The following is a 16,458-nucleotide window of genomic DNA, read 5'->3' as shown; positions in this document are numbered from 1 at the left end:
GGTCCTTCCCCTACTTCTTGCCCTCTTTGTGGAACCTAGCTCCACTCAGGGAACAAGTTTTATGGAGTCCTCGCACTCCTTGAGCACCAGGACTGTCATCAGACCCAGAAACTAAAAGAGCTTCTTGTACTCTCACCCTCTTGTATCAGAATGTGGCCCATAGACAGGAAAGACTGGGATAGTCTCTCATGATACAATACTATGTTTTCTAAAGCAATATCATGCTTATTTTGCAAGAGATGATGGGTGGGCTGTTTCAATATTATTCATGCATTTTGTCCACCAGTCCAATATGAAGAGACTGTATTGCTTTGAATTATACCAGAGATTTCCAAAACAAGATTATCATAGAATCATAGAATATCAGGGTTGGAAGGGACCTTAGGAGGTCATCTAGTCCAACCCCCTGCTCCAAGCAGGACCAATTCCCAATTAAATCATCCTGCCCCCTTCCTGCCACCAAGAGTAAACCCATAGAATCTCGGAATATCAGGGTTGGAAGGGACCTCAGGAGGTCATCTAGTCCAACCCCCTGCTCAAAGCAGGACCAATTCCCAACTAAATCATCCCAGCCAGGGCTTTGTCAAGCCTGACCTTAAAAACTTCTAAGGAAGGAGATTCCACCACCTCCCTAGGTAACCCATTCCAATGCTTCACCACCCTCCTAGTGAAAAAGTTTTTCTAATATCCAACGTAAACCTCCCCCACTGCAACTTGAGACCATTACTCCTTGTTCTGTCATCAGGTACCACTGAGAACAGTTTAGATCCATCCTCTTTGGAACCCCCATTTCAGATAGTTGAAAGCAGCTATCAAATCCCCCCTCATTCTTCTCTTCTGCAGACTAAACAATCCCAGTTCCCTCAAACATTACTTGTTTAACTAGTTTAAAATCATCCATTAGCAAAATGGAAATCTAATGTTCACACAATTTCTAGGTTAAGCAACTGTTGCTATTTAGCCAATTCCATGTCAAAAACAGAAGGAAAGTACAAGAATGAAATCACCAGAAAGTACTGTGTAATTCAGTTTATGAGCAAATTTCATATGTAATAATGCCTTTCTGTACTTGATATAAAATGTATTAGAAACAGAATGCTGTAGCTTTAAAGCAGTGGTTCTTAATCTTTACTGCAGCCTGCACCCCTTTGGTTCTCAAAATATGTTCTTGCATCCCTTATCAAAAATCAAAATATGTTCTCGCACCCCTTAAACCTAAAAAATATGTTCTCTCACCCCTTCAACCAAAATATATTTTTGTATATTACAGTAATCGTTAAAAATGTATAACGTTAATAAATACATAGGTTTGATGAAACAAAGGAGTTGTACTTATGTGCCTGTGCTTAATTTGCGTTTTTGATGATTTACCTTCTAAAAAAATCTGGCATGTCTTGCACCCCCAGAAAGGGCATCTCGCACCCCCAGGGGATGTGTGCACCCCAGGTTAAGAACCACTGGTTTAAAGTATTTGAAATATTTGTTTGTTTGTCTTCACATTATTTCCCTACTGCTAGATTCTCTTTAAATCCAGGGTGTTTCCTGTAAATAGAACCACTCTCATGCACACTCCTCCTTCTGAATATGAAGAAATCAACTGTGACAAACTATCTTCTAATCATTGGTCAGTGAGTGCCCCCCACTAAGGGGCAGCAGGGACAGAAGGCGTTAGTTTATTGGGTTGTCTTTACATTTGTGATGGGAAACATCATGCTATATCCTGGTACAGCAAGACACAAGTTAGCTTTAGTGGTCACAACAACAGTTGCTGCACCACATCAAAAAAGAGAAAGAAATCTTAATGTTCAAGTGCCGAGAAGTAGAGCAGATTTCATGGTTACTCTGTTTCTGGCAAATTTCTACTTGTGTCAGTCTTATAATTTTCACCACATTAGACTTTTCTCTCACAACAAAAGGAATTAGTTACTACTAACAAACAAGAGTAAGCCATGTATTATAGGGTGGGAAAAACTCTGTTTACAAATACATATCTTCACTGATTTCTATATACGGAAGAAAACACATACACAGACATGAAAGGTAAATTAACATTTAATCATAGGTTTCCAAAGTTGAACGGCGCATGAAGATTCAACTAAAAAAAGAAATAACTTATTATATCACAATGCAGAGAACATAAAACAAGTCCTGTGTTATTGTTGGAAATGAACCTCACAGTGCTTAACTTTCAATGACCTTGTCCTGTGAACATCTTTTCAATTTGTTGAGTGCTAAAAATAACACAATTGTAGCTGCAAAGGATTACCCAGACTAAGATAGGCAGTTGAAAGGCATTCTTTACAGCTTCTCTTAGTTCACACAAAGTTAGTTCACAGAAGAGCACAGGAAATACACCTGGATAGCAAGCCCGCCCCCCCCACACCATTGAATTCATCAGCCTAGGGAAAACTTTATTAAAATCCATGGAGAATTTTTAAACTGAGAAAAAACAGAGCCATAGCAGGAAACAATAACATGAAGAATGACTGTATCCTGTAACAAGGTCAGGAGTTGCTAGAGGGGGCCCTAATGTCAGTCAACATTGATGCAAGAGATGGCATATGTCAAGGATGGAGGAATGGCCTCTGTTGCAGGAAATGCAGTGATGCAACACTTAAGGCAAGGGTCCTCCCAACTGCTGTAGCTTCAAACAGCAAAACATAAATCTCATAGATGTGGAACACTTGTCGCTTGCAGGGCTGCAAAGTGTCATCTCTGAGTGTTACAGTGGCTTGTAGGAGCCCCATTTACATCTAGGTCAATCCTAATTAAAATTAGTCACTATTAAACCAATATTTACTTCCATTTGTGCATGCATCTGCAGGGGGAGGGACAGACAGAAATACCTTAGAGCACTAAGGTTTGGAAGTCTTTGTTTTAACCTTTTATATAGTTTGGTATAAATATAAAGGCTGCTACTGCTGGCCTTTAAACTCAACACGTTTGGAAAGTCAGAGCATTTAAGTGCTACTGTGGTGCTATGTGACTCACGTTCATAGGATTCTTTTTCACTGTGTTGTTAGTCTTTCATTCATCAAAGGTGTAAGAAACTATAGTCTGTCCTCTACAGAAGGAACTGTACCATTCTCTGGACAAAAAGTTATGATTACTTTACAGTGTCAGTTGCTCTACATTGTCAGTCACTGTTCAGCTTTCCTTCGATTCTTTTGACTGGTGTCAGATACAGTTCAACAAAGTACATCCAGATAGTATTATACAGTTCTCATTTTTCCAATTTTTTCCTCACCTTCCTTGAACAATTTCTATTTAGTTACCACATTTCTAATGTGCCATAATTTGGGGCGGGGTGGGGGAAAACATAAAAGCTCCACTTTTGAAATGAATCTTCAATACCAACTCTCCTCTCCAAACTCAGGGCCAAATTCTACCCTTGCATATGCCTAGGCAACGCCCACTGGAATCGTTGCCAGGTCCGTGTATGTATGAACTGTTAGGACATCCAGGAACAAAGACTTGTCCAACAGCAGTAGAGACCAAAGCAGCCTTTTCAGCATACACATGACCAGGAAACGTTTTCATTTTCTGCTGTAAGAAGAGTCGGTCTTATGAATTCCTGCTTTTGTCAACTCCAGGTAAGACCAGTTTAATGCCCATGAAGGCTACCTAGAAATTACAGCTAATATAGTCTACAGTGGTCCACCTTCTAAAGAAGAAAGACTGACGAGAATATACTACACAAGTGCTTTGCAGTCTATTACAGGATCCTATCCAATTCAACGTCCCGTTCCTCTGCCACAAAGCCCTAAATTGGGCTGAACCCTGTCCATATCTGTGACCATTGTGTGCTCTCATTCTCTCTCTCTCTCCCTGTCTCAGGGCAGCATTCATTTGGGGCATTTCAAGTGAAAGAGCCCCATATGCACCTATAAGGGGGCTTGGCCAAAGCTTTCCTGGTGAAGAGTTGGGTTGCAGATCCAGCCTCTGAAACAGTCAAGACTGAGTCCAAACTTTGCCATGTTATCAACATATTGCAAGACCCACTTCTTTGATCAAGTGTTTTCCTACTGGGAGAGAGGAGTACCCCAACTCCAACTCGAGTACAACCTTAGTATTAAAGGCTGTGTAGGAGAAGTAGGGAGAGGATTGCTGTGCTTCCTTCACGGAGGCAATCTTATTTATATTTATATAAGATAACTAGAGAAGACAGAACTTTAGAAATTAGTTTATAAATTATTGTATAAATAATGCACACGCAGAATTTGGTTCTTGATCTCCTGAAAGCTCAAGCTAATTAATTTACATACCAAAAATTAAGCTGAAGCACTTTCTGCATCATCCCATACTATTAGAAATAAAACTAGTAGCTGAGTTCACTGCAAGCTGTTCATGTGCATCCAAAGGCAGAATTTGGTCCTAACAATGTTATGTTGTATGGTCAGCATTTGGAGAGATTTGACATTTTCTGATGGTGCAGTTTTAAGGACCCTCTTCATGACAAAGCTAACAGATGTATAAAAGTGAGCATGTGACCTTAAAGGAGCTCATTATACTAGATTTCACATTCCTTTGAAACCTTATCACGGCTGTAATTCTATGGCAGTCATACGCCATTAGCCCTTTTACTATTGTAAATGCTACAGTGTGAAGTGTTATTTTATTTCTAAAGAAGTTAACAGTGAAATAAGTCAATATATTACCATGTGAAATATGAGTTTTCAATCAAATGTCACTTAAAGTGTCAATGCATTTGCGAAAAAAGCAGTCCAATATTTTTAGTATCCATACAAATATGTTTGCCATTCTCACCAGCACTGTGCTCCCATGCAACAAAATCCTGTCAGCACAGCTAATCCCTATGGATGTCAGAAGAATAAGCCCCAGAAGAGCAAACAACTGCACTGTCAAAACCATGTCATCAACATGCAGGCCTATTCCTAGTATTATTACACACTCCATTGCCTCCAATCACAACCCAGGAAAACCAGAATCCATGTTCAGAGTCATTGGATCTTGAGGAATTGATACAGCATCGCTAATAATCCCACAGAATTCAGAAACTACATTGGATTTTAAAAAAGCAGCCTTATTTTCATGCCTTGGATTTGAAGCAGATTAAATAATAGAAAAGGGTAGGCTATCAGGTCATGATTTGTATACTACAGCTGTCCAGTTTGAGTTGACAGACATTCTTTGCAGGGCCAGCTGACTGAATAAGAAAGGCAGAGAAAAACTCTGAGAGTAATAGGTGGACTGTAAAAAAAAAAGAAAAGAAAAGTGTTATTGAGGGGAAAAAATGAATGCAACAACAACCAAAGCTGATGGAGTTACTCACTAGAACAAATAGTTAAAGCTCCTTTGTAAACTACAGTTTCCTAAAATGAAGGTATAAAGGAACCTGGATTAGTTCATAGTCCTGACATATACTTCAAGTTGTAATATAATGTAAATTACTGTTCTAACTAAACTTGGACTAAACCTTCTGCAAGCAGGACACCGAGAGAACCACCATGAAAGGTGAGCTATAACTTACTTTTTAGACCTTCTGCAAGCAGGACAACGAGAGAACCAGCATGAAAGGTGAGCTATAATTTCCTTTTTAGTGAAGTGCTTTGTAAAGAAATATTGTCTTTGCCAACCAGTGTCTATTTTTAACTTTACAGTGGAAGTTATTGTTTAAGCTGTTTTTTCTTGTTTCTGAAGCTAACAGTTGCAGAATGGCATAATGCTACAGAATATGTTTCTTGAACATAGAATCCAGGCATTGTAGCAACATTTCCAAATACAATTTCATTTAGAATGCTAATTAATAAGTGTTTGCAAGGTAAATTTGTAGTCACAAAAATCCAAACCTTACATTTACAGATTTAATATGTTCAATACTGAAATCTCATTCTGTTGTTCTTTTAAGATAGTGTTCCCTGTTACTCATTAATGCACTGTATCCTTTATTTTCTAAAGCTTTTAAATAGTAATTGACTAGAAGCTCTTCTACTCTGAAATAATAGATAATATTAATGATCTGATGCATCACAAAGACAATGTTAAAAGGGATTTATCCACCTATTGCTCTGATTCTCTGGAGCCAAAATAATTCATATGGGATCAGCAGCCAAGACTCCCCAATATATCTTTATTATTCCATTGTATGCATATTAACATAACTTTAGGCAGCATGATGTTTTTAAAGGAATAGCGTTAACCACATATGACAGATACAAGGTATTATTATTTTAGTCAAAGCCAACTGGATCACTGTCAGGAGCCATGGGAGTAGATCATAATTTTAAATATTAAATATCATTGATTACTCCTGTGACCTCATTTATCATTTTAACAACTGTACTTGACAAATGTTTGCTTAGTGGCTAGATGTTCTAATCTTTGGAAAGCACAGCTGGCATTCAGATAAGGGAATTTCAATTAATAAGCATAAATATGGGTGGATATTTTAAAGAACAGACCTTAAAAAAATCTGGCTCACTGGAAACCGTTGTTGAATTCTCTGTAGTGAAGCCTTTGAAGATTATTGTTTTCTCTAAAAGAACACAAGCTTAATTCTTTGAAGTGCAACATGAAATCAAAACAGTAAGTAAACAGGGACTGTGCTTGCAACTTTAACATACAGTGGCTCATAATCACTATCACCATAGAAAGACAAACATTACAATTTAATATCCTTGGGAACTATATGGGAGTCTTTCATTCCTATGGGTACGTAGCAGCTAGAAATCCATCATATTTTTATGGCAAGGGGCTGATGGCTAAGCTTGCTAAAAGTTATTTGCATTTAAGATAAAGCCATGGAAAGTAGCTCAGTTTGAAACTAGAGAAAAATTGTCTTTAGTCTACATTATATGAGGTTTCCAAAATTTTATCTAGGGCTGATTCATACTATTCTGATGTACCGAACTGTGAAACAAATGTGCATTATTGTCCATTACCAAAATGGACATCTTTTCTCTATGCTACCAATGTTTGTATTACCAAAACACACTGATTATAAATTAGTTTCACCACATTATCACTTCTTTTACTTCTTGTGCAGGTGACTTGCTTTTGGTTTCAAGTATCATTGTACTAATGCATATGGTATGTGGATGCCCCGAAAAGTGCCTATGTCATCAAACTTCAAAGACAGTGGACTGCAGGAATCAAGGACTTGTTGAAATTCCCTCCCACGTACCTCCTGAAACTCTAATATTACAGTTGCAGAATAACCATATTTGGAGAATCAATCAAAATGCATTCAGTGAAACCCCTTTGCTCAAAATTTTAGACTTGTCTAATAATTCTGTTTCAAATTTGTCATCGGGTGCTTTCCAAGGACTACGATACCTACAGGTTCTAAACCTAACCAAGAACTTGATTCATTACCTAGAAAACAAGACTTTCAGTTCCCTCCCTCAATTAAAAGAACTGGATTTGTCCTCCAACAGTATATTAAATTTGCCTGAAACTCTAGGAAATAATACAGGGAATATAACTTTATTGTCTGTTAAGTATAACAAGCTTCAAAGACTGGACAGAATTCTGCTGGAATCCCTCCCAAATCTGAAAGTTGTTCTTTTCAAGAATAATCCATGGCGATGCACTTGTCATGTCATTGGCCTTAAACTGTGGCTAGAGAGCTTTTTATACAGAGGTAAGTTATTTTTTCTATTAGATAAAATGTAAAGAAAATGGCTTAACATATACTTCACCTGTCTGAACTACCATGGCTTTGATACTAGAAAGCACTTAAGCACGTATTTAACTCTCTTTCTCTGCTCTGGTCTAGAGTTTGGCAAATAACTGATTTTTCAGACTGCTGGAAGTTCAAGAACATAAACTCAATTTGGATTAAACTGAATCCAAAATTTTAAATAAATATCGGCGAATCAAAGGAAACGTAGTTTGACCCAAAGCATTTTGTTTCCAGACTTTTTAATTAGGCTCAATTAAAAAAAAAAGAAAGAAGAAGAAGAGGTAATGGTTGTGGTGCCAGTGCCCACCTTATAACTTTTTGCTGAGTACTTAGGACACTCACCTGGGATGTGGGAGACCAGGTTTGAATCCCCACTTTGGAGCAGGGATTTGAACCCTCCGAGGTTAGTGCCTACCAGGCTATTGGCTAGTCTGGAGAGGTCTCTCTGAGTGTCTCCTGGTGAAGCTGCTTCCCTTTGTACAAATTATTATTCATTCTAGTAGGGACTTGAGCTTGGGTCTGCCCCATTTCAGCTGAGTGCCCTGACCACTGGGCTAAAACTTATAATACAGAAATACACAATGCCATGGTAAAGAAAAAATGAACTTTCTGTGTAGTTTAAAAGCAGCACAAAGTTGTTTGGCCATATCTCCACCTGCATTTAATTTCTTCCATTTATAAATTCATTAGTTATTCTACATAAAAAGAGAATAAGACTTAACTCTGTTTTTTGCAAGTCAGAAGTTGTCTCACTCTGCTTTTGAATGGCATTGCAATGCTTTGTTCTGAGCAGCTTTAGAATCCAAGATGATTTAGACAAAAGAAAAAAAATCATTTATAATTCTAAAATGTTTTTTTTTAAATGTATCTGTTTTATATGCAGTGTAGGCAGTGAAAGGTATTAAACATTAAAGAAAGATCTGGCCCTGATTGCTGGGGGAGCTAGTCAAACTTTTAAGAAATCAAAAGAACAAGCAATCTTATTTCCTCTGAAATAAATGTTGATGCATGAATGTGATACAAATATTTCCTTGGTTTCCTATCTGTATGTAGGTCATAATATTGACATGGTACAATGCAACAGCTCATGTGAAGATGCTCTGTGTCTTCTGTTTGCCCTCTGTAACACTATTGCTATTCAGTATCCATTGATGGCCTTCACTCATAGTTACATGGGCAGGAATCTTGAAGATGAGATTTGGTTTGTGTACAGAAGGGTGGAAGGCTGAAGAGATGAGAATGAAAGGAAATAACCCATGACAGATTGTCCTTTGTTGTGCCTAAATAGAGTTGCTTTAATCATTCAACAAACAGAAGACTTACTGTGGAACTAACCAACTAATTTCCATTCCTTATTTCTCCTTCTAATTAACTTTTAAGTGAGTTTGTGCAAGAATAACTTTAAACCTTGCAAGAATAGCCTTAAAAACCTCACAGGTTGGTTACTAGAAATGTTTAAAGTACATATGCACACTTTCTTGTTAACATGAAATTTATATAAATGGACAATTTATATGTCCAATTAGTGAATTGGTAACAAATAGTCAAGTCTCCAAATGTTTCACCACGAAATTCTTGCTACTATCCAATCACTCACTGATAAATAGAGTATACCACAAGTAATCATTAAATTGCATACATACTTCAACATTTTATTTTTATTTCAGGAATTACTGCCATGAGAAGAGACATATTTCTTTTTACAGTAACTCTCTTTTTATGCTGGGGCCAGATCATTGGGCCAGTTCCTTAGCATGCCCAGCACAGATGGAAATCAGCATTTATTGTCTACCTGAAGGAAATGGTTAGCATAAGGGTAATCTCCAGCACAAGTTAAGCCATTCCAGCTGGGCACAACTTAAAGTGGACTTGAGGCTGTTCTAAATTGTGCTGGAGGCACAGCTCCTAGGCATTCTAGGAGTGGGAAGCTGGAATGATGATGTAATAGCATCTCCAGAATCATCTGTTCTAGAAGCAGCACTGGCACAGATAAGGATCTGGTCCATTGGATCTATGTTAAAACATGTACATTTAATTAAGTTCCATCAATACAAGATGCCTAATATTTGGCTAGGTAACAGGTGGAAGTGGTATTAATTATAGAAAATAATAAATAAAATTAAACAAGCTTTTAAGCCAGTGATATGTGCAATTTATCAAAATAGTTAACGGGCTGAGTTGGAAGAGTGGGTCTGTAATTTAACTGATAAAAATTAGTCTCCTAAGGGCTCTCTCTCCTGAGGTTAAAATCATACTGCCTTCTAGACTTTTAAAATATTAAGTTATTTCTTTCAGCCTCCAGGCTTTTGTTAAATTTTCCTGAACGTATTCCCCAGAACAAATTTTAGCAGGGGTTGTGAATTCTGTATGCAGCGGAAGGTAATGATCCAAGATAAGCATATCAGATTATCTTAATTACTATGACAGCAGCACAGCTTCTTTAGTTTATCTCAGAAACACAGCCATTGTTTGGCAATTCAGTGATTTTTTTTTCTTGTCTCACCTTTGCTTTACACAAATGTGTCCAAATTGCAAAAAACAAAGTGAAATGCAACACACAAACCTATTTTAAAAGCCAGTGTTGGAAGAAGTCTAAATATTCTGTACTCTAATATTTCTCTAGTATTATTCTTCTGTAACTTATATTAACCAAAATGAGTTATGTTCCTGTAACAGCGTAGCTGGCCCCTTAAATGAAACTGGGCTCAACGCTTGTGTTCCAGTCAAGTGCATCCTAGCTTGATGTAACAAGGTGGGTGGGGCTGGCTGCACGGAGTTATAAATGAGAGTACAGAACTGAGAGTCCAGAACACTGATAGAATTTAGAAATGAAGAAAGAGTTCTGAGAATAAAGAGCACTCAGAGGAGGGGATACCCCTAACAGCGGAGAAGTGAGAGGTCCCTCATTGAGCAGTGAAGTCTGCTGGTGAAAGCAGAAGGTATGAAGGCAGTCAGGAGGTCACCTACAAGTTTCCCCAGGCCCAACAGCCATGATCAGAGAGAGCTGAAGGCTGGGAGAAGCAGAGGGAAATGCCTGCTGGCTGTCTGAGGTGGACAGCTAATGCTGAAGGGCCAAAGAGAGCTGAAGGGTATATGTACTTGGAGGGGAGGAGGGGGCGGTAAATGCCTACAGACATAGAGAAGGGAACCGGAATAAGCTGGAGAACCACTGATCTAAGAGCACTGGGATGCCCAGAGCCTTAGAGGAAAGACCTGTCTGTTGGGCCCAAGAAGTGAAATGCACCCTTTTGGCTTGGTAGGATTGTCTCATGGAGTTCTTCCTGCCATTGGAGAGGACATCTCTTACTGCCAACGAGCACTCCTGTGCTAGCGGAGGCATCCACCCAAAAACCAAGCTTTCTGGTGAAGCGTCCATGGATTGGGGTGCCAGAGTCTGTTGCTATGTTCTGTGAGCACTCCCGGAAATGTCAGGAGTGGGAGAGGGTGGAGAAGAAGAGGAAACCAGAACTGACAAGTCAAGGAGCATTCGGGATGACCATCACCCTTTCCAACAGGAGTTTCTGAAGGACATGTGACAAGAGTGGTAAGGGAGGAAGAGTGTAGTTGATTCAGTGACCATGAAGAACTTTGGCTAGCGAATGGAACAGTTGAGGCATCTGAGATCCAAGACTGGTCTAATCTCCCCTTCTTGTGTACTAGAAAACAGTCTGAATACTTGAAAGGCTCCATTGCGCCTCTCTGCAGGAGGGAGTCCACCTCTAGGATAAGAATACTGTTGTGAGTGTGATTCCTGGCATGGGATCAGCACAGGGGATGTGGAAGAGGCAGAGTCACCAACTCAATGATACAGCCATGTAGAATGACACCCAGGACCCACTTTGTCTGCTGTTATCGCTCTTCATGCTGGCAGAAAGAGTTTGAGATGGCAACCAAAAGGGATTGCTGGTCAGAGCATTGGGATGCAAAGTGGTTGATTGCTCTCTAGTTGCACTCAGAAATATCGCTTAGCAAAGACTGGGCGTGTTGTGCAGATGACTTCATTGTCAAAACAGGTGGATGGGATCTGTGGGCCTTTGGGCATTTCTGTGGAGGCTCACAGATGGTAGAACTGGAATGATGAGCTCCAATATGACCAACCTGGTTGATCCTGCTGTTGCAGCAGTGGTGCCCAAGGGGTCGAGGATCAGTGGCTCCGGGGCTGAGCTAAGATAGGGTATTGCCATGGTGCCACTTGGACCTTCTGATAGGTATGTTTTCAGAACGGGGAGCCGACCATAAGTAACATCTGGATCATCAAACTCAGAGGAACCAGTCCTGTGCAAAGGGTGGTGCCAATGGAACAGGGTGTATTGTAGGAATTCAGCTAGAAGGTGGCAGATTTGAGACAGTGGATGGGGCTCTCTTAGTAGGCAAGAGTTCTGGAACACATGGAGACCTCATCCTTTCCAGGGGAGGACAGTTGATGAGGTCCAGGAGGATTTTCAAGTCTCTTTGAATCAACAACTCCCAGCATATGGATAGAACTGGGGCCAGTAAAGGGATCCATCTCTGGACCAATGATGCCGATGCAGGAGGGGTATGTGGGTCTGGAACTAGTGGGTCGGGTGAGCAACTTTTAGTTGCTCTTGTGGGCCTTGGAACATGGTGCTGCTCCGTGGCCGGAACTTGTGGACAGCACAGCATCTTTCTTAGACCTGGAGAAAGACTTACTGTCATGCTTATGTGCATGTTCCCATGACTCACGACTAGGTTCTGAACTGATGGTCTATGGTAGAAGACACGCTCTTGGATTGTTCAGGCCAATGTATGGGTGGGGTCCTGACCAGGATCTGACTGCAGCCCCATATTGACTTGCATGAGGTGCTTTTTAAGATTGAAGATTCCGCCTTTCCATGAATGAGCAGGGAATGAGAGACAGATACTGCATCTGGACACTGTGTGGGCTTCCCCCAAACAGTACAGGCCATACTCATCACTGAGGGAAAACGAGCAAGGGCAGAAACTTTGAATCCTGGCCTCTTTGGCATAATCCATACCTAGTACTGGTTGCTGGACGGGTGGATTGTTTGGCAGAAAATGCAGAAGCACCATCCCAAGTCCTTAATCATACCAAAGTTTTAGAAACAAGAAAATTACTACAGAAACAGCAAAAATCTTGACTATATATGGTACAGAGACCTGGATGCTGTAGGGGGTAGAGTGAGTTGGGGATTGTTTGGCAGTTAACCACTGAAGCGACATCTCCAGCTCTTAAATCTACAAAACTTCTAAAAAGAATAAAATCACTACAAAAAACTGAAGAATCCTAAATATGAAAATAAAAACAGTTTTTCTAAAAAGTTTGGAAAATATATCACTAAGGACAAGAGGACAGCAGAAGCTCTGACTTGGACCACGCAGTGGTGAGAAGGTACTGAAGATGTGGTCGGTCTGCCCCCCCTTTATCATCTTGGGCGAAACCATGAGGCAGTGCAAGTGTGCATGCATGGACCGATGGACATAACTACCTTGAAAAGCTCCAGGCGCTTGCACATAACTCCCAGTGGAATACAGATGGGGACCATCACTTCAAGAAGAATAAAATATTTCTTGAACTGAAGGCAACTCAAGCAATTGATTCTTGTTGCATATACTTAATTATAATGTTTTAGTCAAGGTAGAATTCTAGTTTTCCATTCCAACACACCCTTTTCCGTCACTCATATCCATGGAAAGATCAGAGCTCCAGAATTTGGATCTTCAGCCATATCCACATTGAAAATGTCCATGTTTGGAAGTCTTTGGATCCAGGCTTTTGGTTTGACCTGTTACAGATCAGGGATTCAGCTGCTAGGCTCTGATTCATCTTGGAACATGGCCAGTATTTGTGGGGAAGGTGGCCTTAGGAATTTGGTTTGGGCGCATCTTAACTCACCACCTTTTAAAACAATTTCTTTTTAAGATTAAAATTTCCATGTCTAGCCACAATGGGAGAGGAAATTTGAACTGACTTGATTCAGTTACTTTTGAATTACGCAAACATGAAAATATACAATGGTTCTAGTCCTAACCAGTGGCTATGGGGCCATGATACATGGGATGGTAAGGGAGCTGAACTCTGATACATACGTGCTCTAATGCACTAGGGACTGATCCTGCCCCACTGCTTGAGCAGGAGTGAAAAGGCTCCTTATTCCATTCCCCCCACACCAAATTCACCCATTCAGCAGAGAGCAGGAACAAGCCCTAAAGGCTGCATGGGGCATGGGTCACTTGCAGGTTTAACTAGTGTAGATGGTGGATTCTCTGTAACTTGAAGTCTTTAAATCATGATTTGAGGACTTCAGTAACTCAGCCAGAAGTTATGGATCTATTACAGGAGTGGGTGGTTGAGGTTGTATGGCCTGTGATGTGCAGGTCAGACTAGATGATCAGAATGATCCCTTCTGGTCTTAAAATCTATGTGTCTATAATAAAATACACAGGATGTACTGTACGGACAAGTTTGAAATTAGAAATTTAAACTGCTTTATTTTTCTAACTTTTATATGGAAAATATTGGTTTTGGCATGTAATGTGAATGATATCATGCTTTTATAAACTATGCAGAAAAAATCAGGGCAAATAGAATATTTTATTTTCACAATTTGCTTCACGGCAAATGTTAGCACATAGTGCCAGAACCATCCCTACTGTGAATGCTAATAGGAAATGTTTACAGAAGACATATTGTTTCTATTTATGTTTATTAAAAAAGTAGTGGTAAGAATGTACCTGGTAACAATATCTCTTTATTTTCATTTATGACTTTATACCTGCCTATTTTTATATTACTGGATGTGTGTGCATGGTGGGGGGGTGAAGGTTGTTTTGTTTTACTATAAACTTTGATAAAGTACATGTAAGTTTACTCCTAATTTATTACTGGTTACAAGTAATTGCTTATTTGAGTATATAAAAGTGTTAAAATCCTATTCTTTAACTAATTGGAAATATACACAAAATAATATATGGCTGTAAATTCTTTAAAAGTAGAAAAATGAAGCAGTTTATAAATTCCATTGGGCTTCATTTAGTTTTTACATACAGAAAATTCAGAAAGCCAAAGAGCTCAAGATTTTAATATGTTCTTTTCAGGAGGAATAAGTGATGGCATTATATGCTCAACACCAGAAAATCGGAAGGGAAAGGACCTCCTCAAAGTTCCTTATGAGATGTACGGGACATGCCCTCCCACAGTGGCTCATGTTCATCTGGCTAATATTCATCACCATAGCTCTGAGCACAGAAGTTCTCTGAAGCATACTCATCACAATGAAAATGGAGAAAGTAGCCATTCAGACTGTGAACCTAAACCGAAGCCAAGGCCAGTTAGTTTGCGTCATGCAATCGCCACTGTAGTAATAACTGGAGTTGTCTGTGGAATCGTGTGTCTAATGATGTTGGCAGCTGCTGTGTATGGTTGCGCCTATGCTGCAATTACTGCTAAATACCACAGAGAACACTTGGCCCCAGTAACAGAACAGGGGAGTCCTGAAGAAAAAGAGCCATTTGATAGTTCCTTGGCTTAAGTTACTTTTGGTCTTTGGTTTCACTCAAGTAAGACTTATCATTTCAATCAGAAGCTTAGTGTCAACTAGGATTGATTTACTTGTTACTCCTGTATGTTGATTTTTCACATTAAAACAGTTTCTGTAAAATAGACATTCATTCCTGAGAAGCAATTTATATTGAGAGGTTAAATAGAGGAAATAAATATATTATTTATGTTCTGCGCATGCATACCTTCTGAAGTATTACATGAAGATGTGAGTTTAAGATTAATTAAATCTTCATGTAACCACTTTAAAATACTCAATTCTCCATGAACTAGTCGATGTGTAACATTAGTACAATACATGGCAATTACAGACAGTAACTAGCCATCACAAGTGAGATTTCTGGAACGGAAAATGCAAAGCAATTTTAAGTGGGTTGGTAAAGCTTGCCTAATATGTACCTAAGGAATATATGGCAGAATAGTAACCTCAAAGTACAGGTCATACTAGATAGTAGTAGAATTGGCCAAATTATTCACCAGAAGTAATTGACCCAACAAATTTTTCAAAATAAATTTTTTGCAAGCACATTTTTTCCACTATTCGACCTGCTCTACTAGATAAACCATTTTAATACTGCATCCATGATATAGTTTATGAGATGGAAAATCCATAATTAGTTATAGCAGTTTACTTCTAGGCCACATCCAGAGATAGAAATATCTTTCTTTTTTTACTTGGGGAACAGTAAAGAGGAGTAGGCAAGATGGAAGTGAAGGAGGAATAGTTAACATGAGGGTACTGTGGCATTCTGATACAAGGATTTGAGAAAGGGCACTGACAGAAGCAAAAAATAAAATATAAACATATAAACACTTACTTCCTTAACAAAGGACTAATACACAACCACCGCAGACACTTCTCATGGTCTTAATTCATAAAACTTCCATTTGGCAACTCTTATAACAGGAATAAAATAATGGATTTGGTACTGAAACCAATACAATTGTCAGGTTTCAGAGTGGTAGCTGTGTTAGTTTGCATCAGCAAAAACAACAAGGGGTCCTTGTGGCACCTTAGCGACTAACAAATTTTTTGGGGCATAAGATTTCATGGGCTAAAACCCACTTCATCAGATGCATGGAGTGGAAAATACAGTAGGCAGGTATAAATACACAGCACATGAAAAGATGGGAGTTGCCTTACCAAGTTGGAGATCAGTCCTAATGAGCCAATTCAATTAAGGTGGAAGTGGGCTATTCTCAACAGTTGACAAGGGGTGAATACCAAGGAGGAAAAATCACTTTTGTAGTGCTAATGAGGCCAATGTAATCA

At 39.2% G+C, this 16,458-nt stretch overlaps 2 protein-coding genes across 6 annotated transcripts in view; one reads left to right on the top strand and one right to left on the bottom strand.

Moving 5' to 3' along the window:
• Positions 1–16,458, bottom strand: part of CACNA2D3 (calcium voltage-gated channel auxiliary subunit alpha2delta 3) — a 733,714-nt gene that overhangs the window by 100,086 nt on the left and 617,170 nt on the right. The gene's annotated exons all lie outside the window — the stretch shown is intronic.
• Positions 4,931–15,289, top strand: LRTM1 (leucine rich repeat transmembrane protein 1). 2 transcript variants are annotated; one of them, XM_032794317.2, is made up of 3 exons: positions 4,931–5,538; positions 7,007–7,603; positions 14,723–15,289. In XM_032794317.2, exons 1-3 carry the CDS (start codon positions 5,532–5,534, stop codon positions 15,154–15,156), a joined length of 1,038 nt encoding a protein of 345 aa, XP_032650208.1. In that variant the 5' UTR covers positions 4,931–5,531; the 3' UTR covers positions 15,157–15,289. The 2 variants fall into 2 exon arrangements, with proteins under 2 accessions (XP_032650208.1, XP_032650209.1); XM_032794318.2 differs by having other exon boundaries at positions 5,462–5,475.

This window comes from Chelonoidis abingdonii, chromosome 17, assembly GCF_003597395.2.
Source record: "Chelonoidis abingdonii isolate Lonesome George chromosome 17, CheloAbing_2.0, whole genome shotgun sequence".
NCBI lineage: Eukaryota > Metazoa > Chordata > Testudines > Testudinidae > Chelonoidis > Chelonoidis abingdonii.
Note: the sequence above shows the minus strand (reverse complement) of the source record. Positions and strands in the feature narration are given on the sequence as shown.